Raw genomic sequence first — 21950 nt, 5'->3', positions numbered from 1 at the left:
AACTTTCAACTCTGACTAATTTGACCAAGAGCAGCAAATCCCTCCCAATTAGCAGAATGGGAGAGATCATTTAAGCTTCTCCTGTCCCAGGTAAGCACAGAATGCCTCTCCACAAATTCACAGGTAACCCATCTGGACAGTGTAAACAAGCTTAAAAATCAGAAACTTTAATGACAGATAATGCTTTTCATACCCTTAATAACCAATCCCTGAGTAAATTGGTTTAAATTCAAGAAATAGCAACACCTCTGCAAGAGGCAGCACTGTAGTTCAAGCAGGCTCTGGGGAAGGGAGGGGGGAAGGGGAAAGGAAGGGGAGACCGAGACTGCATCAGTCCTTCCAGCTTTTTGCAGTGCTGTTCCTACCCTCCATCTGCTTTGTCTATTGACAACACACCCAAACAGTCTTCTGTGTGTGAAAGATGTTTGTAGGAATTAGGCCAAGGGAACTATAACCCATTATGGGACCCTCACGCATTACCAAGATATAATTAACAGTAGAGTAGGATTCATTTAGGAAGCTGATGGAAAATTCAGTTAGTTTTGCTGGATGGAGGTCAGTCATTCCGTATTTCTTTATTCTGAGCAGGTCACTGGGGAGAAGTGTCCATATTTGCATACAGCTGCGAGAATCAGACTGGAACAGAGCACCGTGGCAAGAAGAGTCACGACACACACTAAGGAACTATGTTGCCTGAGCCCCACTGGAACCTGCAGAATTGATTCCTCATATGCCTACAAAGAAAAATAAATGGATTACATGCTTTTGACAAGCTATTTCTTTCTGATTGCAACGTAGAGGATTAGTAACCAGACCACTATTTAACTAGCCCTTTGCTAAGGCTTCTTGGATTAAAAATCAAAACCGAGATGGGACATCACCTTTCAACGCACAGCAAGCAGAGCACCAGCCACTCTTGTGGCACAAAGGACAATAAATTTATCTGCTACCATTTTGAAAGGTAGCCATTTATATCCTCTGTATCTTTGTTCTTACAGTAGGCTTGCCATTGAGGATGTGCACGTAATACAGCATGGAAAAGTGAAGCTCTCAGAACGAGCACTTCACAGATCACTAGGAAGTCAGTTTTCTCCAAGGCAAGCAACTATTTGGTTGCTCTGTGATGCAGGAAGCTCCAAAATGTTTTTGGACAAGCACTGCAGATATCCCAGACGTCTGCAGGTATCTTAAATATAGGAAGGCACGCGTGTTAAACAGAGTTTTTATGAGACAAATTATTATTTCTGGATCTCTACGCTACTGCAACCCTTTCGAGTATTTAAGGCAGTTGCTGATCCCACTAAAGTTCCAACTTTCCTTGGTTTTGCACACAGAATAAAGAAACTTCACTTTTTCCTGGATACTTAGCCAAATGGTTAACAACCAAACAAATAGAAGTGATTTTTTTTTTTTTTTAAGATGTTATTCCTTCAATCTTTGGGGTTTTACCCCTCCTTTAGTTAGATCACGAAGTAGTTTTCCACTTTGCTACTCCTCTGAAGTATTATGCAGAGACCTTTCTTAACTTGACCACTGCCAGTTATATCTTAGAATTCCAAGTATACTATTAGCAAAAGGTGGGCAGAGCAGCCCCATAAAGGGCTAGAAGAGCACAGAGTGACTACAAGCATGTCAGAAGGGTAGGATGACCCCCATTAAAAGGCGGTCAGAAAGGAAGAAGGGAACCTCCCTAAAGGGAGAATTAGTGATTAGTTCCTGTGCTATGGAAGTCGCTAATCACAGAAAACAAGGCAGCAATTGTTAAGAATGAAGAATGAAGAATTCCCACCAGAAGCAAGAACTCACCAGTTTGCGTGTTATGCTGTACCACTGACAGGGGCCCACGTTTTTGCCCGAACAGGGAGCTTCCACTTCAGCAGGCTTCCAACACTCTGCTGACAGGCGATCTACGGAAGATGTTAATGCGTCAGCAGGATCCAGACAGAATGAAACAATACGGCCTGCAAGACTTTTCCAAATGAGGCATCTTTCCTCCACAAGAGCTAGACAGAATCTACTCCCTGAAAGCCAAGAGGTGAAACAGCACTGACAGAAATGTGCCAGCTCACCTGCAGTCAAAGTGATGCTGGGCAGTCCTTTTCAGGAACTTTGCAGCTCTTCCCTTCCTGATACAGTAGGTACCCAAGGAAGACCCTCGCCTGTGTCGTATCTGGTCCCTTGGGATTTCTGTGCCCTTCAGCCTTTCAGCCCTTCTGTCTGTTTAAGGGCACAGAATTCATCACTGGCCTGTAGACCCCTCAACCTTAGCCATACAGTTATAATTTTTCTTCCCCCAAAACACAGAAGCCATTCTTCCATTTCTCCTTGTTGGTCTCCTGTTGGCACATGGAAGAACTCCCCTCCAATACTTTAAATGCTTTCATCATACTAATAATATGTTTTCCTGCTCATAAGTAGTAAATGTGGCAGAAAAATGGGAAGATGTCACACCCCTTTTTTAATTGACCAGGCATTCTTCTCTGCTCCTAAATTTATCCCAGAAAATCATTGCTGAAATAATGCACAAGTGAAGATAAAGGAGCTGAGAATCATTAGCACATTTGACTTGGCAGCTAGCAAGAATGATTTTGTGAAAGGAAATACAATTTGTAGCAAAAATGTAGGATTTCATTGCTCACGTAATTTGGAATATTTATTGTCAGTGGATATCAGGTTCTTGTTTCACAGGAGTCTGAGACTCCAACCATCCTAACCTTAAGGCACACAGTTTTCTACATTCCCCCCTTATATATAGGGAATATATAGAGAATATATAGCAAGAAAGTGTTACGAAACCATCAGAATACTCTGATTGCTCTAAATATGTGATAGTGAATATTAAATATGCCACGCGTGGCTTCAGCTGCCAAAAGAAACACTGAAAACGCAGTCTGAGCAGCTGACCTTTAACAAGGCAGGGCCTGCCGGGACTGTGACAAACACACCGACTGCCAGCGCTTTCAGTACAAGGGTACAACGGCAGCAGCGCAACACCAAGAAGTCTGTTGACAATTAATCTGCCATTGGTCAGGCAGCAGCAGCATTCAAAGAGGAAGACAACATGGTCTTTATCAGGGCCGCTCTCTTCCCCTCACGTTCACATGACTACTGAGACCTCCATCTCCGGAAGACAAATACAGAACCAGATTCGAAGCTCTGGATTGCCCACAATTATTCCTTTCTCCCCAAAAGAACACTTAACAAGAATCTCACTGTCACAACAGCAGACCAGTACTTCTGGGCTCTTCAGAACAACCAATGCCTCCTCACTCTCTTCTGCTGGCCGGTGGTAGCGCCCGTGTACAGGCAAGGCAGCTCTAAAACAGCGAGAACACCCAGGGTCGGGTTCCATGTACAGGAGAACAAGAAGGTTTGTGGCTAAGTACTCAGGAGCCTCCACATCGATCACATCAGGAATTAACACCGCCTGCAAGAGGAGAAAGATACAGATGTGGCTGCGATTAGAATTGACACAAGGGAGAGATGTGAGGAAAAAAAAAATGTATGAACTTTTTGTGCATGATTCTGGGATTTTAGAGGCCACTGTCTCCTGCGGTAACCTACTGCAGCATCAGAAGGGAAAACTATTTTCCTCATTCTGTTTTCTAACACTGGGCCCAATTTTGTGGTCAGGAAGATCAAGTTGGAAATTCTGTCCTTAAGCTGACGCAAAATAACTTTTAAAGTCCCTCTCCAATGAGTGATTCTTATGTGTGAAAAGTTTACAGTGCAGCCATGCCTACAGCCAAATCCAAGAGGCATTAGCTTAACAATGCCTGTAAGCAAGGCCATACCAAGCACTCACAAGCATCCCAACAGCAGAAGTTGCCCAGAGTCTTTGCACACGTATGTTTTAACTGAATTAAGGGCCTAAGGAGGTTACCTTAAAGCTACAGCCTTAGCACATCTCCTTACTCAAGATGTGAAACAAACACTGAAAAGCACCACAGAAAGCTGTGATGAAAACGAAGCTGTGAACCCACTCAGTCTGAATGTGCAGCACACTACCTAGAGTCCACCACCACCTCTTTTGTGGGGGTTAACCTTCCGTCTTCCTAACCTGAATAGCTTTTACCACAGCCCCTCATCTGGGGCTGAGCAGAGTTGCAGTGGCTCCCCGGTACGCATGCCTATGTGTGGACACATCATCAGCATATGACATAAAACGCCCTGCACCGACAGGCGACGCTGATCAAACTAAGAGATACAATGAGATGTCACGAAGATGATACTGTGCAGCATCTCCTTCCAGGAAAAGGAATTAACCACTTTGGTTCAACGAGCCAGATAACAATTACAACTTCCTAACCGTACCCTTATCTGACTAACTGCCAGACGTCTTAGCTTTGGGGTTGTTACCTTTGTTAAATTGTGCTGCTGCAGCGACGCCAGCTCATAGGGATCCACATAGATTCCTGGTGGAAGACGAGTTCTAGCTGCCACTCTGCATCCTCCTGCATGCTCCCCCACTGCACCGAGTTCCACCCTCACCAGCAGGTCCCTTCAAACAAGCAACAGAAGCAAAACGTTTACACCTGCACTTCAAAAGATGGCACAAAAGTCACCCAAGAGACATACTCTGCAACACGCAGAGATGAGATGCAGCTCTTGCGTACTATAAAACAGTTCCCTGTCGAGCCACGCAGTCCTTCTCCAGTGAGGAAGAGGTAGTGCACCCTGACCCCACACCCATGACCAAAATGAAGTTTCACTTCTTTGTTAACTTCTCAGAACCACCAACAGCCTCCTAGATCATCTTAGAAAAGGGCTGCCTGTTCTTCCTCAACTGCTGGAGAGGGTAGAGCAAAGGGCTACCAAGATGATTAGGGGATTAGAACATCTCTCTTATGAAGAAAGGCTGAGGGACTTGGGTCTCTTTAGTCTGGAAAAAAAGACGACTGAGAGGGGAATCTTACCAAGTCTTATAAACACTTAAAGGATGGGTGTCAGGAGGATGGGGCCAGGCTCTTTTCAGTGGTGCCTGGCAACAGGACAAGAGGCAACGGGCACAAACTTGAACATAGGAAGTTCCATCTCAACATGAGGAGCAACTTCTTGACTTTGAGGGTGGCAGAGCCCTGGAACAGGCTGCCCAGTAGAGGTGGTGGAGTCTCAGTCTCTGGAGACATTCAAAATCCACCTGGACGCGTTCCTGTGCAACCTGCTCTGGGTGACCCTGCTCTGGCAGGGGGTTGGACTAGATGATCTCCAGAGGCCCCTTCCAACCCCTACCATTCTGTGATACTACAGCTGTAATTGTTAATTACTTGATTGTGCTAATATATTCCTGGTGCCTAGCCATGCCTTCAGATCACAGCTGAGTGAGCTGATACAATTGTGAATTACGAGAGAAACTTCTTCAGATGTAAAATTACCCAGCACATTATTCTGATGCAGCACCAGGGTGAGAACTCACCTGTGAAACCCCTCTTTCAGAAGCTCCTGCGTGACAGTGGCATCCTGACAAGCAGCCTGCACATCTAAGACAGCACAGAAGGAACGAGTAACGGCATTTACAGAATAGAACATGAAATTACCACATGGGCAGACAACCTTAACAAGCAAAGTCATATAATCTACAAACACATCATCTGCAAAACCTCTCACAGCAAAAGGGAAACAGTATTTCAATATAGTACAACCAACACCCATTTTGTCAGTGGAACAGCAAGCTTCGGCTACCACGAAGGCTGAAATATCTCTCTTTCATTTTCACCAGTAGAGCAACTTTCAAAAGCGTACTTTTGTTTTCACTGAGGAGTCTGTAATAATCCCCACTTTTTCCCCACTGCAAGCCCCATTGCAGGTGTGATTCTTTATCTCCTACATCAGTCCCTGTAACATCTATATTTTAACAATGAATTTTGTGTTACAGCCATTCTTCTCTTTATTTCTTTCTCTATGTTTCCACAGGGTTTCACTTTTAGATCTGAAACTCCAGTCACCTTATGAACAACATCAGTATCTGTTTGAGCAGAGAACTAAAGCAAGGGAACGTTGGCTTAATAAGAATTTTTGCAGAAGGTATTGCTGCTGTTTTTCAGTTACTTAATCTGGAAAACTGCTTGCTTCTGCTGTTAATTTCAATAACCAATAACTATTTCAGTTGGAAGGGACCTACGACGATCATTTAGTCCAACTGCCTGACCACCTCAGGGCTGACCAGAAGTTAAAGCATGTTGTTAAGGGCATTGTCCAAATGCCTCGTAAACATTGACAGGGGCATCGATAACCTCTCTAGGAAGCCTGTTCCCGTGTCTGACCACCTTCTTGGTAGAAAAATCATAGAATTGTCTGGGTTGGAAGGGACCTTTCAGATCATTGAGTCCAACCATTAACTTCACACTGCCAAAACCACCACTGAACCATGTCCCTCAGCACCACGTCTGCCTGGCTTTTAAACACTTCCACGGATGGCGATTCCACCACTTCCCTGGGCAGCCTGTTCCAGTGTTTGACAACCCTTTCGGTGAAGAAATTTTTCCTAATACCCATCCTAAACCGCCCCTGGCGCAACTTGAGGCCGTTTCCTCTTGCCCTACCGCCTGTTACCTGGGAGAAGAGACCGACCCCCCCTGGCTACCCCCTCCTTTCAGGGAGTTGTGGAGAGAGAGAAGGTCTCCCCTCAGCCGCCTTTTCTCCAGGCTGAACACCCCCAGCTCCCTCAGCCGCTCCTCACAAGACTCGTGCTCCAGACCCCTCACCAGCTCCGTTGCCCTTCTCTGGACCCGCTCCAGCACCTCAATGTCTCTCTTGCAGTGAGGGGCTGTTTCACAATATCCCGTCTGAGCCTCCCCCCGCCCGCACTCACGGAGGCCGCAGAGGAGCGCTGCCAGCCCGGCACCAAGCAGCGCCTGGCCCCGCCGCCCGCCCGCCATGACGGACCCGCTTCCCACGGCCCGGCACCCACCGTGCCCGCCTGACCTTCCCACCCCTCTCTCCGCGGGACCCGCCGCCGAGCACCGCCCCGCCGTTAAACACCGCCCCGCCGCTTCACCCTCGCCGCTCTCCTCACGTGCTGCGCGGGCCCGCAGCGGCAGGGACCGGCCGGTCGCCGCCGCGTCCCGCAGGCGCCGGCGAGGGCAGCCCCGAGAGGGCCTGCGGCGGAAGGGCCCGGCGGCGGCGCCGTAGCCATGGCAACCGCGCAGCGCAGGCTGCGGTGGAGCGGGGTGGGCTGAAGCCGCCGCTTGGTCCCGGCCCTGGGAGGAGATCGGCTCCGCCGGCTGAGGTGAGGGGAAGGGGTGAGAGGCGGGAAGGACGAACCCGGTCTTGCCCCGCTTCTCTTCTCTCTCCGCGTTTGGGCCTCGACCGCGCACGGCCCCGAGGGTTGGTTCGCCTGGCAGAAAGAGGCGGTAGAAAAGTGGCTTTTTAACGGCGAAAGTAGCTCTGCTGCTGCACAGAACTTGGCAGGGGGGAAAAAAACCCACCTATTTGTGTTACAGAGCTACTGGAACCGGCCTTTCGTGCGTGGTTGCAAAGGTCTCTGCCTGCGTTACCTGAAGATACAAAACCTCTTTCACGCGGATCCGCGTGGCTGCTTCTCAACGTCTGTATTTCTCGTCTAAGGATCCCTTTGCTGCTTCAGAGGTGGAGGCCCACTCTTCTGATCATCAGTCACCCTTCAAAAAGCCATTTTGGTTCAGTTTGAAACATCATTTCTCATTTTAGGGTATTGAAAGTGACTCTCGAGTGACTTCTTGCTTTTCTCCCCAACTCATAGAACTATTTAAAAGCAAAAGGTATAACAGCTGTAGTTAATTTCGAGTATTGAGAAAATTACTGCAAATTGGAACTCTTTCCTATGTGGTTTTTAACAAAGAAGGAAGACTTCGAGTCAGCTTCAAAGTAGCTTTTGAAGATTAAAGCAATTTTTCTTGATTTGGAGACATATGTTAATTTTTGGAGTACAATTTCTTCCTTACTGCAATCTGTAGAGTAGTTGGAGAAGAAGAGAACCTTCACATTTGATATATTTTCCCTTATTTAAAACCAAAAGAAAAATAACACATGCATTCAGTGTTGTACGCTAAGCCGGGAAAGAGGATCTGCAGCAGATCTGGATCTTCAAGTATCCTCTAATATTTCACCTGACTGGAAAAGGGGACGGAGCCAAGGGCAGGGCTGACGCTGAGGAGTTCTCAAGAGCGTTTTGGGTACGGACAAATGCAATAAGGCAGAAAAAGAGAAGTTGTCGCTGTAAGTCAGACTGACATTTCCCCCCCCTCCTCTTGCAAGACAAAATGCTTCAGAGAAGAGTAAAAAGGATAATTACGGATTAACTTCCTAACCTCATTCATGTAGTATCTGACCAACACACTGATACTTGAGTGTTTAGTAGTCCGTACTTTAAAATTATATTCTCGGACGTGTGGCACGTGCTAATCTGTATAAATACAGCCGTATGTTCAGTGGGTCAGTCAGCCCTCCCTCCCTCTTTCCAGCCTTTTTCTCCACCTTCTAAGTAAGGCAAAGCTTTCCGGTTCCTACACACACACGCAGCAGCTCAGCATTTTCAAATCTTCTGACATCCTTCACCTTCATGAATGTTTTGTAATTTAAGATCTACCAGTGGTAACATGCCGTGTAAAAAGCATTTCCGTGTGTCGCTTGGGAATTCTCAGTTCTTCAGTTTCATCGATGGTGTATGTTAGTTTGAGGAGGAGTAAACAGTTGAACATCATCTTCTCTCTTTAAAATGAATTCATATTTTCATTGTCACCTAATAAGGAGTCTACTTACTTACTTTCGTCCTTCATTTCTGAATCTCTTCTCTGCCCTTATCCCATCTGTCGTGGGTGACAGATACGCTGCTGTACTGAGGTCTCCCTGAAACTGTAAGAAAGCTTTACAAAAACTGACTAAGGTATCCCTCCTTTTAAAATCTTTTTAAAAAGGGAGGAATTCCAGTGTTACATACGTCAACACTATGGATGCAAAGTTCTCCCTTACCATATGACATAAGGAATATGATATCCCCAGGTTTGTGACAGAAACAGAGACAAAGGATATTTGAACCATATCAGTACATTTGTATCTATTCAAAGCAAATACATGTAACAGACAAGTATATATAATAGAATTCTGTCTTTGTTGCATCTCTTGCAACATTCAGATTTAATTTTGTGGAAACTCTTTCAGTGGGGTTCCAAGACATTTCAAATTTTCGTTTTATCTGCATTTTTCTGAAGATTTTTTTTCAAATATGCTCAAATAAGCTCGTAGCAGAAATATATCATTGTATGCTTACAGAAAAATTGGCTTCTCCCCGAAGTCACACCTGGAGCTTTCACAGGAACTGCCAGACCATACAAAGTTAAAAGCCTGGTGGTTAGAGCAGCAAAGGGTTTGGTAAGTAATTCCTGGCTTTCCAGAGCAACGGATACAATATGCCATAAGTGTTGTTTGTGAAGAAACTGTCATACATTGATTTACTATTTTATGACATTTTTCACTTTAAAAAATTAATAAATATCTAAAAAGTATCTTTTATGACAAGGATGTAAACCAGGAGTTGGGATTCATTCTGCACCCTGGCACCCGGCTCACAGACTCTGCAGGGACCTGTTCACGTTCCACTGAAATCAGAGAGACACCCTGGCTGCGTGTCTTTGCTGAACTTGGGTCACTCTAACCCTGACAGAAAGAACAGGACCGAGAGACACTCACACTTTCTTTCCCTTTTTTCTTTTCCTGTTTTTCAGTGAGCTTTGAGGTTCCTGAGGACACCTCTGATAAAGCTGACCACGCTGCAGCCAGCACCAAGAGCTGTAATGACTTACATTGCAAAGAAGTGCGGCGTCTGCTTTCAGCCTCCATCCATTGTCCTGATCTACAAAGACGGCAGCGAGGATAAGACTCGCCAGCGCATCATGCCTGTCCGAAATTTCTCCCGGTTCTCAGGTGCGGTGTGTTACTTGTAGCCTTCCCCAAGTCCCCTCCAAACACAGGTAGTTGATAACAGCATTTTTAGTAACAGCTGGGCGGCTTCTCACCGGTGCGCAGGGAGTGCAAAGAGGGGTTGATTTGGGGTAAGGCTGTCGTCCCTGAGGAGCCCAGGGCTACATCTGAACTGGAATAGTGGATCTGCTAAACCTGGAGGTCTTCCCTGTGAGGGTTTGGGAGAAGAGAAACACAACCCAGTAGTGTGCACTGGCAGCCCAGAAAGCCCCCGCACCCTGGGCTGCATCCCCAGCAGCGTGGGCAGCAGGGCGAGGGAGGGGATTCGGCCCCTCTGCTCCGCTCGGGGGAGACCCCCCTGCAGTGCTGCCTCCAGCTCTGGGGCACCAACAGCAGAAGGACACGGAGCTGTTGGAGCGGGGCCAGAGGAGGCCCCGGAGATGCTGGGAGGGCTGGAGCCCCTCTGCTGTGAGGACAGGCTGAGAGAGCTGAGAGGGTTCAGCCTGGAGAAGAGAAGGCTCTGGGGAGACCTTATAGCAGCTTTCCAGTAACTGAGGGGAGCCTACAAGAAAGCTGGAGAGAAACTTTTTACAAGGGCATGATAGGATGAGGGGTAACAATTTTAAACTGGAAGAGGAGAGATTTAGATGAGATGTGAGGAAGCAATTCTTTGCTGTGAGGGTGGTGGGACGCTGGCCCAGGTTGCCCAGAGAAGCTGTGGCTGCCCCATCCCTGGAGGGGTTCAAGGACAGACTGGACGGGGCTGGGAGCAGCCTGGGCTGGTGGGAGGTGTCCCTGCCCAGGGCAGGGGGGTGGAACAAGGTGATCTTCAGGGTCCCTTCCAACGCAAACCATTCTGTGATTCTAAGAGGATCTGTTTATGGGATGAGATTCTTCATGGTGGCTTTCTCTTTAGACTGCAGCTTGGCTGCTGAGCAGCTGAAGAATAACCCTCGGCACAAGGCTTACCTAGAAGGAGTCTCACTGCATCAGCTACAGAAGCTGTACAGTTTGCTGAAAGGTCACCTGGGAGGAGAGAGCCTGGCTGAGAGCTTGGAAAAGTTTCAGCGGGAGGAGACCATTGATCCAGAAGAGGATATGAACAAACTAGATGACAAGGAACTAGCCAAAAGGAAGAGCATCATGGACGAGCTCTTTGAAAAGAACAGGAAGAAGAAGGATGACCCAGATTTCATCTATGACATTGAGGTTGAGTTTCCACAGGATGAGCAGCTGGAGTCCTGTGGCTGGGACGTGGAGTCGGATGAAGAAATCTGATTCTGGACAAAGGTGCCTTGGATGGGCAGTTCAGAGACAAATCTCACAGTCCCAACAGCGAGAATGATGTCAGCGTACGTATCTCACTGCATCGTTTTCAGTTCACGCCGCCGATGCACGTTACATTGGTACGGAGAACCCAAGGCGTAAGATGCTACAGCAATTCCAGGTTTAATGAACTTTGTTTAAGAAGCCAGACTAGATGAAATGGAAATTGGGCAGCTGAACTTACTGGGTGTTTTTAGTCTTTGCCTATGTATGAGTGCCTAAAGTAATTTAAAATTATTTACTCTCACTTGTTTACATTTCAGTCAGCTTTGGCTGAAAACCTCACCAGCTTGCCTTGCTGTGGTTTCTCTTCAGCTTCCTCTGAAAATGAAGTGTTAAATATTTATGTCCTGAAAGTAGTGTTAAAGCTTTATTTTATGCATATGGCATTTATTGTTATTTCTCAGAATGTTAAATATATATTAGTCTCTCTGGATAAATCAACGTTGCATTGAGAATATTACCCTGGCGTTTCCTGAACAATGCTTAATTCACTAGCTTCAGCTTACACAAATATAAATCCTTATATTTAAGAAACAGAATACCTAGAAAGTAAATCTTGAAAATACTTTTGAAAATACAGTAATTTCAAGCTAATGGAGTGAGGTGTTTTGCTTCCTTCTACTACTAGGTGATGCTGTCTCAGATAGCGTTCATTTCTGGGAAAACATGCTTGAACGATCTGAAAAAAAGTAGTGTGGTAGAAGGTCCCAAAGGCCGAGAGTCATTTTAGAACAAAACAAAACCTTTACCCCTGCTGCCGCATCAGCCTACAGTTCCCGGCTCACTCAAAATCCTGCTAGGGGAGAACCTGATGTGACACGTAAAGTTACAGCAAAAGGTCCTCCATGTAATGTTTTCATGGTCACTGAGAAATTCATCTCCGCAAAGGAATATTTTAGTTTTTAATCCCATTGTCCACCTCAAACCTGGCTGGTTTGTACTAGCCAGGTCCTTGTAAGAATTGGAGGACTAAAATTCTTTAGAGAATTATGTGACACCAAAAGCTCCCCAGGTTTTGGCTTTCGGAGTCTGTGTGGCTGTGAGAGTTGTGAGTGAGACGGGCCTTCATCCCAGGTTGAGTGGCCTCAGCAAATTGATGCCAGAGGCAACTTAAGAGAGTAAAGTGCCTCCAAGACAGTTCCTGTCTTCCTTCTTGCAACCGCAAATGAATTTAAACCTGTCAATTTTATCAGTAAGACATTGTGTCATAGCTCAGAAGCTGGGGTTTGGAAGAGCTCTCCTCCCGTGCACTGAAATCATAGAGCCAGTTCTGTGAAAAACCTGAAATGGGTGTCAGTTAAACCACTGTCCTTTGTCATCACTGGAGAAGATGAGAGAGCTTATGTTTGTCCAAGGAAGTCTTCAGTTAGAGGAGAAATGGAAACCGATGCCTCATTGGCCAAAAAATTAAAAAAATATGGCCTGACTCAGCTCTTCCACCCACCAAGGGGTGTGTAGATCTCCGGCACAGGCCTTGCTCTGTTTCCACCCAAAAATAGCAACATAACAGCATATAAAGATCTCCCACTTGGGTGGGAGGGGATGCGTGGGGACCTCTGCTCCACACCCTGCCTACCCTAGGCTCAGGCCAACCCGCACCCGGCTTTGCCCTGGTGGGGCTCAGAGGATGGAGCCTTCACCCCGTCCCCGGGCACGGCCGTCCTCACTGGATGAGGTCTACATGAGGTCTAACAAGTGCCTAGTTGAGGGGGGTAAGCACCACCCTGGACTATGAAATTCTTTGCTGGCCCAGTCCTCCAGCCCACCCCAGTCCTTCAGGATGGCAGCCCTACCCAGTATCAACTGGTCTTCCCAATTCGGGCTCATCTGTGAGCTCGACACAAAGGCACTCCATGGCCTCCTCCAGATCATGGACAAAGACACCAAACGGCACAGATCCCAGATCAGACCCCTGCCGTATGTGTCTTCTCACCAGCCTCCTGGTACAGCGCGTCCTACTAACAGTGCATCCCTCTGTGCTTGATCATCCAACTGATCTTCGCCTAGCTGGTTGCCTGCCCACCCACCCAGACCATGACATCCTCACTTGGATGCAAGAACATTGCGGGATACAGTGTTGAAAGTCTTGATGAAGTTGAGGGAAAGGGCACCCACTGCTCTCCCCTTGCCTACAAATCCAGACGTTTCTTCATAAGAGGAAAGCAAGTTGGTCAGGCATGACTTACCCTTGGTCAGTCCACACTGCCTGCTCCCAGACACCTTCTTCTTCTAGAAACATGCTCCAAGAAAGTAAACTCCACGGCTTTCCCAACATGAGGGGGACCATCGGGCTGCTCCCCAGGATGTCCTTTTGGCCGTGACTGAAGATGGGTATGACATTTGCTTTTCTCACGTCACTGAGGAACTCCCCTGGTCTCCATGACCTTGCAAAGATGACGAACGTCAGCTTTTTAAGGACATGAGCCACTCTAAAAGTGGAAGCTTGTCTTGTTGCCCTGACATCCCTTGCACGTCCCAGCTCCGGGTGAGCCTTGGCTTTCCCTGTGCCTGGGCAAAGCTTCTAACCCCTCCCATGATAGAGGAGCATTGAGTATCCCCCACATCAGCTTAATATGAGCAAGAATTCCCATGGTTTATCCACACTCGGGGCAGTGCCAGGCACCCAAGTTCCTACCTATGTGCACTCCTGCATCTGCACCCCACATCCCCCCACCAAAAGGAGAAGCAGCAGCGGCCACGACAGTGGAGGAACTGCACACATCCACCCCCCGAGGCCGGACCCGGCACCCACAGTAGGGGGGGAAATGGCCCCAGGGAGTGCGGTGCTCACAGGGGCACCCCGCCAGCGTGGAGACACCGAAACATGGCTGCGGTACCCAGTGCTGGCGCAGACCCACTGGAGGACATCGTGGGGACATATTTATAGGTCACTGTTGTCCCTCGGGCCTGCGGCTTACGGGCAAAAGAACGGCTGAAATAGGCTGAGGGATTCCCCAGCTGGGGCCTGATTTGGTTTTGGCTATTTCAGTCTAAAACAGGGCCAGAAAGCAGCCGTTTTCTGAGGCAGATTTGACAGCTGGGTTTCCAGAGCCTTGCCAGCGCTCGGCCCCAGTGGTGCTGGCGACGGGTCCAGCATGATCCAATCTACGCTGTCTTTCCCAGCCCAGCACGGCATTCAGCCACGCAAGGCTCACCAGTGGCCTCGGTCCCTGTCCCCACGCCTGCTGCCCTGCTGGCCCCCGCCTGCGCGGGCCCCCAGCATCGCCCCCAGCCCCACACCAACCTCAGCCGCCTGCCAGGACAACCCCAGTGTGAGGTGGAGTGACACGGGGCTGTCTGGGGGGGGGTGTCTCGAGCCCCCAGCACACCCCGCATCGCCCCGCCGAGCTCATCTGAGGCCAGGCAAGGACGAGCCCCCATCGTGCCCACCCTGGCACCGCCACTTGCTCCCCCGCACCCCGCGTTCCCGGCAAACTCAGGCACGCGTTTCTCTGGAGACATCCCAACGGCGCCGCAGGAGAAAGTCGCTCCAGTTCTCAGGAGCGCAAACCACCATGGCTTCTCATTTCCACCCACCGAGGAACAAAGCGGCGCTTCCCCAGGTAGCGCGCTGCTGGTACGGGGGAGCCGGTACTCGCTGCGTGTGTGGCTGGATGGAGGAAACCCCCCCACGCTGCCAGAGCCGATAAGCCCGCCAGAGCGGGGCTTGCGCAACGAGGAGGAAGGCTTTCTCTTATTTTATCTCCTTTGCATCTGGTTAATACAGCAGTTGCTGGAGGAAAATAAATTTATGATAAAATATCACTGCCAATATAATTTATTCTCACGTCTTTCAGTCCATATTCTACATCGTTGTAGCTTGGGCTATTTTTAATGGGCTCTTCCAGCCAGGATCGTGGCTTAACCAAGCAACGACACCCCAAAACGTGTCTTTCAGCCCTGCTGACAACGCCCGTCTTATCAGCACACGCACCCGGGTGCACGCCCAGGGCCGCCTGCGAGTTTGCTGGTGCCGGCAGCCGCTGCTGGAGTCAGAGCAGCGTGGGACGCCACGGCCACGGAGACCCTTCTCTGCAGTGCCCGGGTGACGCTCGCTCCCTCCCTCCCGGGGCAATTCCTGGAGGCTGGTTGCAGAGCTGGGGGATGTTTTGAAGCAGAGTGTTGGCTACGGGGGTGAATAAATAAAAGGATCTGCCTGAAGGGGGGCAAAAAACAGCTCTGAGGGGCAACTGGCCGTGCGCCTTTGGCCAAGAGGTATTTGATGTGACGTCCACTTGGTGCTCGTCAACACCACCTGAAGGTTTCTGCTGATGACATGCCCCTCGAAGGCACCCAGCATGGCCCCAGGCTCCATCACCGGACACGGTCCCGCACCCTTTGGGTACCCTTTAGCGGTATCTACGGTACCTGTAGCAGGAACAGCAACTCTCCCAGCACCCCCTGGTCCTCCATCCATCAAGTCTCCATCTCACCCACCTCCAAGGGGTTATTGCCTGTAATCCTGACAACCCGCTCGCATGCGCCATTCCCGAGCCCTTCCTCCTCCTCAGCCATCAGTAAGGGTTGGACACCCCACACCGGCTCTTCACCATTTTCAGCAGCTTTTGTTTGAGCATGAGGAAGACGACAGCGAAGGCCACCAGGAGCGTCAGGCAGGTGGGCAGCGCCAGCACCAGGTAGAGGAGCGCCAGGTCAGCTGTCTGCCAGCGGCAGCTCCGCAGGACAGGCTCGGGCAGCGCCCTGGGGCTCAACGTGCGGGAGGCATAGCTGCAGGTCACCTCCTGCCAGTCGGGGATCTGCAACCCCTCGAGCCGCTGCAGGGCGTCCCACCAGCCCAGCGTGCAGCAGTTGTAGGGGTTTCGGCTGAGGTAGATCTCCTGCAGGCTCTTCGCCAGTGGTGTCCGTGTGACGTCCATCAGGAGAGCCGGGAGGCAGTTGTCCCGCAGGTCCAGGCTGTGCAGTTCCAGGACGCTCAGCGAGGTGGGGAAGACAGTCAAGGAGTTCCCCGATAGGTCCAAGCGCACGAGGCCGTTAAAGGCAGAGAAGTCCACGGTGGTGGAGGAGAGGCTGGTGTTCCTCAGAGACAATACCCGCAGCGTCAGAGCAAGGTCCTGCAGCCACTCCAGGTCCCCAGACAATGCCTGATGGTTGTCGGAGAGGTCCAAATACATCAGCGATGTCCCCTGGAAGGGGTGGCCGCCCAGTCCCTGCAGCCCACAACCAGCCAAGGAAAGATGAGTCAAGGTCTCAATACCCCTGATGTCCACACAGGGGGGACTCTCCACTTCGCCTGCGACAGCTGGCTGGGGACAGAGGTCGACCCGGTTGCGGCTGAGGTCCACAGTAGCAATCTTCCTGGTGTAAGTGAAAACCTCAGGAGGAAGCACCCGCAGCCTGTTGGTGCTGAGATTGAAGAGCTGCAGGTTGGGGAGGACATCCCTGGCACCCACCTCCGCCCCCAGCTCCGCCAGCTGGTTCTGGCTGAGGTCCAGCTCCGTCAGCATGGCTAAGGGGTCCCCCTCTGACAGGTGGAACGTCTCCAGGCAGTTCTGGTTGAGCTTCAGGTGGGTCAGGGAAGGCATCTGGGCCAGGAAGCCCTCTGGCAGGTACCAGACCTGGTTCTGGCTCATGTCCAGGAGCTGCAGGGAGGAGAGGTTGCTGTGGCAGATCTCATCCCAGAGGCTGACCGTTGTGATGTTGGTGGAGTTGCCATCAATAAGCAGGAACTGCACCGTCACGTTCGCCAGGGATGTGCCGTTGGGGAGGCGCTGGTAGAAGCTCATCTCATTGTCCTTCAGCAGCAAGGTGTGCAGCTTGCTCTGCCGGGGCAACACGGGGAAGAAGAGGAGGCGGTTGTGGGACAGGTCCAACACCTCCAGCTCAAAGAGGTCATCACTTTCCAGGGCCAGAAACCACTCGATGACATTGTTGCTGACATTGAGCACCCTGAGCTGGGTCAGGCTGAACTCCAATACACATGGAAGGTAGTTGTAAGCTATGTTGAGCCTCTGCAGCCTTTGCAGCCCTTCAAAAGCTTGGTCAATCTCAAAGATGTAGTTCTTCTCCAGGTTCAGCTCCAACAGCTGTGTCAGGTTTGCAAAGACGGATGAGTCCAGCCTCATGATGATGTTCCTGGCCACGGACAAGGACTCCAAGGAAGACAGGTTCCAGATTAAAACTGATACCATGTCCTCAGTGAGGCGGTTTCCAGCTAGATCCAACGTCCTCAAGGCTGGCAGAGCAGAAAGAGCAGCTGCTGTCAGCGAGTAGTTGGTGAAGAGGACGTTGTCTGCCAAGGAGAGCACATGGAGGCCTTGGCTCCTGAGGAAGGCGCCAGGCTGGATGAGCTCCAGCCGGTTCTTGGTCAAGCTGAGTCGCCGCAGCTGTTGGTACATGAGCAGAGAGGCATTGCCCAGAACCTGAATAGTGTTGTCATCAAGCAACAGCTCCTCGGTATCACCTCGAAGATTTCCTGGGACGGAGCTCAGCCATCTCCCCGTGCAGTCCACGGTGCTCTGCACCTAAAGCAAGAAGTGGATACGTAACACTGCTCTGAGAGGCGGGAGATGGGGGTAGACGAGGAGGGAGAAGTTTTGGGAGCAGAGTGAGATGAAGGAGGTGGGCCTATGGTTAGAGCCTCAGCAGCCCACTCCACTCCTTAGCTAAGCTGGTAGCTGGGAGGGAGAAGGTCTGGAGATGCTGAGGCACCTGGGCTTTGCAGGGCAGGAAGAAGCAATCAGAAGGGTGAGGGTTTGCAAGAGAGAACTTACGAGCTCACAGCCACCAGGAAACGTTGCCCAGGCTGCGAGTGCCCCGCTTCCCCATCCCACTGCCAGGAGGACCAGAAGCAGGAAGAGACCAGGGAGCGGGGCCTCCATGTCAGCGGCGGCACTCCTGCAGAGACGGAGACAGAGGTGAAAAGGTCAACAGCTGCAGACCACTCATCCCAAAAGGTCCAGGTGTTCCCAGGGAGCCCATCATGGCAGCAGCGATCCTTGTGCACACAGCTCCCATAGTTGACCCCAGGAGCACCCGGACGGGCTCCCAACACACCATAGCGGTGGCCACCATGCCCCACAAGACCCGGGCCACCACATGCTGCCCATGGAGAAATGGCAGAGAGCCCCATCACTGAGACGACCTGCCCCAGCAGGAGCCCTTGTGGAAGTCCGCCAAGGAGAACCTGGAGGGCAGGAGAAGAGAAGGGACAGGGAGGTGGCAGCCAGTCCCCGCACGGGGCAGAGCGCACGTGGGAAAGGCACCATCGTCGCTGCACAGGTGCTCGCAAACACCACTGAACTGCAACCCTCGAGCAAAGGCTTCCCCACCACTGCCAGGGCCTGCGTCCCCCCTCTCTGGTGCCAAACACTCTCCTGGGGGACACCGACCCAGCCATCAGCGAGTCCTCTCCAGCACCCAACCCTGCCCGAGGTCCTCCCGGGGAATCGGAGGCTCTCCAGCGCGAGGTGCCCTGTTACTAACTTGGTGGAGCCGGAGCTGACAGCATTTGCATCGGGGGAAAAGCTGAACCTCAGGCAAATGAGCAGCGAGGTCTCGGCGAGGGCTCGGCAAGCAGCGCTTTCATAACTGCCAGTGCTTGAAGAAGAAAGAGGGGGTTATTTTTGGCAGCCCGGGGAAGCTGGAGCCTCACAGCACAGAGGGAGCAGGGGACACGTCCTGGGCTGTCTCCTTCCTTGACAGACAAAAGCGTGAAGCCAGTGTCTCATCAAATCTGGTGGGGATGGAGAGGAAGCCTCCCTTCCCTGGACTGGACCTGACGCACAGCGTCTTGCGCCCTCCCAAGCCCTTGGTCTCCAGCAGCACCTCATGTCCAGGCACGGTGGCAGGAGAGGAACTCTGCAAAGACCACGGGCTTTGGCTCCAGCTCTCCTTCAGCCCCTGAACCCCTTTGCAGAAGCTCACACTTTCTTTCCTCCAGCCCAATGGCCCCCATTGATGCCCAGCGTTGGCCTCCCCCAACACCAGAAGGTCCTCCATCCTCCCGCACCCCTCCCTGGGGCTGCAGGGACGGGCAGCAGCACAGGCAGGAAAGCCGTGCCCGCAGCCGAGCCCGCATGCCAGAGGTCTGGGAGCGCCCGCGGTGCTCCCCAGCACCGGCCCACGCAGCCACGGATCTGGCGAGCGTGAGCATCAGCGATGCACGGCCACCATGGATCTTCAAGCTAGTGAGGGGCACTCCCCAAAAACCCCTGGCGGGGTTTCCCCCTCCCCCCAGCAAAGGTATCGGGGGGCAGTTACTCACCGCGTGGGGTGGCGCGCAGAGTTTGCCACAACTCATCCTGCAGCCGGCGGCCCCTCCGGCTGCGCTGGGGGGGCTCCTGGGGCCAAGGGTAGGGGCGACCCGTGGGGTTTCTCTCCCACCCGCTTTCTCGCTTAGCACTAATATAGCCTTTGCGGAAGGAGCTAACGGAAACTGCAGTCACATGGAGGCAGAGAGCGCGGCCAGGCACTTCGCTTACTGATCTCAGCACTTACAACCCGGGTCATGCACTCGCATCAGCTCCCCAGCAAAGGGGAACCGCGGGGGCCGGGCAGGCAGGGAGGGGGGTGGCCAAGGGGAACCGGCTCCAGCAGCTCCCAGCTCTCCCGCTGCTCCCAGGGACAAGCCGGCACTGGGGACAACCCTGGCACCGTGACTCCTCTGCGCAGCTCCAGCAGCAAAACCCCTGCCAGGGTTTCAGGAGTGACCCGGGGGCGGTTCTTGCCTGCGGAGCCATGCCACCCACCCTGCCAGGGCTGGCAAAAAGCACCTACACCCATGGTGTCCCTCTAGTCCCCTGCTTGTCTCCAGCATCCAGCACAGGGGCTTCAACAGGAGCCAAGGGACATGCTTCCCACGGGAGAGGAAGAAGATGATGCTTTTCCTTCCCACAGGGGAAGAAGATGCTTTTATTTCCCATTACGTGCCAAGCCAACGTTGAACATGTCCCCAGATGTTGAGTCCCCGCTTTGGGACACCAGCGTGCAGCCCCTCACGTTGTGTAGGTGAGATTCGGGATGCTCAGACCTTTGGGTCTCCTGGGGCCGCTCGGGATTTTTTTGGCAAAGCCAGCACCCAGGGTGCAAGTCAGACCCATCCAGATAAAGGGACCTCCCAAATGCCGATCCCTACGTGAAAGTCGGCATAAATGGCTTTTCCCACAACTGTCAAGGCACAGGGTGACAAAAATCCACATCTCCAAGGCAATATGGACAGGGAGGCCCCTTTCTTCCTCACCCCATCCACCCGCGCTCTCCATCTCCCTTCCCACCCCACATCTCCCCTCCCCCAGGGTCCTGATGCACCCCCAATCCCCAGCAAATCCAGCCGTTGAGTGGGAAAATGGTTTGCCTGGATTTACGTAGCCGGGAAAGGGTTCAAAACCCTAGAGAAAGGATTCAGCTCTGCAACAGGACCCTGTGTGGTGGGATCAGCAGGTACCGCCTGGCAACTTCCATGCTCCATGTCCCAGGCACTGGCACCAACAGGATCTTCTGCAGCAGCTGGGAGATGAACCATGATACCGCGGCACGCCAAGCCAAGGGACATCACAGCCTGGGTCACCCCCACCTGCCAGACCAAGTGGCCCCCAAGTCCCTGCAGCAACCAGCATAAACGATTTTCTGCCTTCACCCTAAATTTCATTTCTTCTCTAGAAGGGGACTGAGCTCTCTCATGTCACTCACGGAAAAGCCCTGCGGTTTCATTTCCTCCATTTTCAAGGAAGTTTGAAGTATAAAAATCAAGAAGGAAAAGAGAGAAGCACTCCTCATCCAAGTGAGCTGGAGCAGATGTCAGAAGCTCCGCAGCCGGGGAAAATTCCCAGGGCGCTGCTTGAGGTCACAGGAAGGGCTGAGACCGGCTGACGATTACAAACCCACTCCTCATCCCCAAAACCCTGCCATGAGCCCAACCCGCACCAAAACCACTCATCTGATGCTTGGGAGACGCAGGAGCTGCCAGAGATTCGCCCCAGGGCTTGGAAGTCCTGAAGCTGTAAATCTCGAGCATCCTCACCTGTGGCAATACTCCACTCGCGGGTCACCTGGAGGCTCCTGGGGGACCTTCTGATGAGATTCCTTCATGTGATGCCACCAAACAAGGGTCAAACCAGCTTCCTCCCGGCAGCCCAGGAGAAGCTGGGAGAGAAAACAACATGCTTCAATCCCCTGCTTCATCCCCACTCCATCACTTTAGTGGATTGAAGCCAAGCCAGCGTAACCTCCTTTCCCCAGCAGCGAAGGTGCTCGCTGATGGGGCGCCATGGGGTGGGAGAGCCCCCACACCGCCCGGCCGCGTTTTGGCCACCCTGTCCTGCCCAAAAAACGGCCGCTTAGCAGGGCTGCTCCCCGCAGAGCGGCCACCAGCAGCACTGCATTTCACACTTTCCCCACATCCTGCAGCCAGAGGGTTTTGAAAACATCCCGAAGCTGGTGCCTGCTCCCCTCCTCTTCCTCTCAAGCAGCACCATGCCCCCACCCAGCCCTCCCAGTAAGGACTGGATGTGTGCTTTGAGGGCTTTTTATTTATTTTTTAATATCAGCGCAGTAAAGGGATAGGGATTGAGCTGCCAGGAGCTGCTGGTCTGATCAGCTCTCCAGGAAGCTCCAACCCAGCTCAACGGCGCAGGTGGATTAAACCGAAGGAGATTCAGCCACTTGGAGCAGCGTCCACACGCGCAACTGCAATTCCTGCAGCTGCAGGAGAGGACCGGGAATCCCCATGCGGTTTTACACCCAGTGAGCTTCCTCCATTCCTCCCG

General features: G+C 51.7%; 3 protein-coding genes across 10 annotated transcripts; 1 reads left to right on the top strand and 2 right to left on the bottom strand.

The window, feature by feature from the left end:
• Window positions 1–135: 135 nt before the first annotated feature.
• PIGX (phosphatidylinositol glycan anchor biosynthesis class X) lies at window positions 136–6893 on the bottom strand. Its single transcript, XM_063339965.1, has 6 exons — window positions 6812–6893; window positions 5417–5480; window positions 4360–4501; window positions 3214–3427; window positions 1807–1907; window positions 136–734 (listed from the first exon to the last, which is right to left on the bottom strand). Exons 1-6 carry the CDS (start codon window positions 6876–6878, stop codon window positions 576–578), a joined length of 747 nt encoding a protein of 248 aa, XP_063196035.1. The 5' UTR covers window positions 6879–6893; the 3' UTR covers window positions 136–575.
• Window positions 6894–7088: 195 nt separating this feature from the next.
• Window positions 7089–11820, top strand: CEP19 (centrosomal protein 19). Of its 6 annotated transcripts, none has more exons than XM_063339972.1 (5): window positions 7089–7228; window positions 7443–7587; window positions 9250–9348; window positions 9702–9900; window positions 10814–11820. In XM_063339972.1, the coding sequence occupies exons 4-5, from the start codon at window positions 9771–9773 to the stop codon at window positions 11173–11175; spliced, it is 492 nt and encodes a 163-aa protein (XP_063196042.1). In that variant the 5' UTR covers window positions 7089–7228; window positions 7443–7587; window positions 9250–9348; window positions 9702–9770; the 3' UTR covers window positions 11176–11820. The 6 variants fall into 6 exon arrangements, with proteins under 6 accessions (XP_063196042.1, XP_063196039.1, XP_063196037.1 ...); XM_063339969.1 differs by having other exon boundaries at window positions 7443–7739; XM_063339967.1 differs by having other exon boundaries at window positions 7443–8153.
• A 454-nt stretch (window positions 11821–12274) lies between these two features.
• Window positions 12275–21288, bottom strand: NRROS (negative regulator of reactive oxygen species). 3 transcript variants are annotated; one of them, XM_063339913.1, is made up of 6 exons: window positions 21206–21288; window positions 18670–18783; window positions 17958–18081; window positions 14764–17708; window positions 13413–13610; window positions 12275–12403 (listed from the first exon to the last, which is right to left on the bottom strand). In XM_063339913.1, the coding sequence occupies exons 1-4, from the start codon at window positions 21271–21273 to the stop codon at window positions 15741–15743; spliced, it is 2274 nt and encodes a 757-aa protein (XP_063195983.1). In that variant the 5' UTR covers window positions 21274–21288; the 3' UTR covers window positions 12275–12403; window positions 13413–13610; window positions 14764–15740. The 3 variants fall into 3 exon arrangements, with proteins under 3 accessions (XP_063195983.1, XP_063195980.1, XP_063195982.1); XM_063339910.1 differs by lacking the exon at window positions 21206–21288 and adding an exon at window positions 19451–20119; XM_063339912.1 differs by lacking the exons at window positions 12275–12403; window positions 13413–13610; window positions 21206–21288 and adding an exon at window positions 19451–20119 and having other exon boundaries at window positions 14630–17708.
• Window positions 21289–21950: the final 662 nt, after the last annotated feature.

The sequence above is a fragment of the Chroicocephalus ridibundus genome, chromosome 6 (assembly GCF_963924245.1).
Source record: "Chroicocephalus ridibundus chromosome 6, bChrRid1.1, whole genome shotgun sequence".
Taxonomy (NCBI): domain Eukaryota; kingdom Metazoa; phylum Chordata; class Aves; order Charadriiformes; family Laridae; genus Chroicocephalus; species Chroicocephalus ridibundus.
The sequence above is the reverse complement of the archived record's forward strand: the minus strand, read 5'-3'. Positions and strand labels throughout refer to the sequence as shown.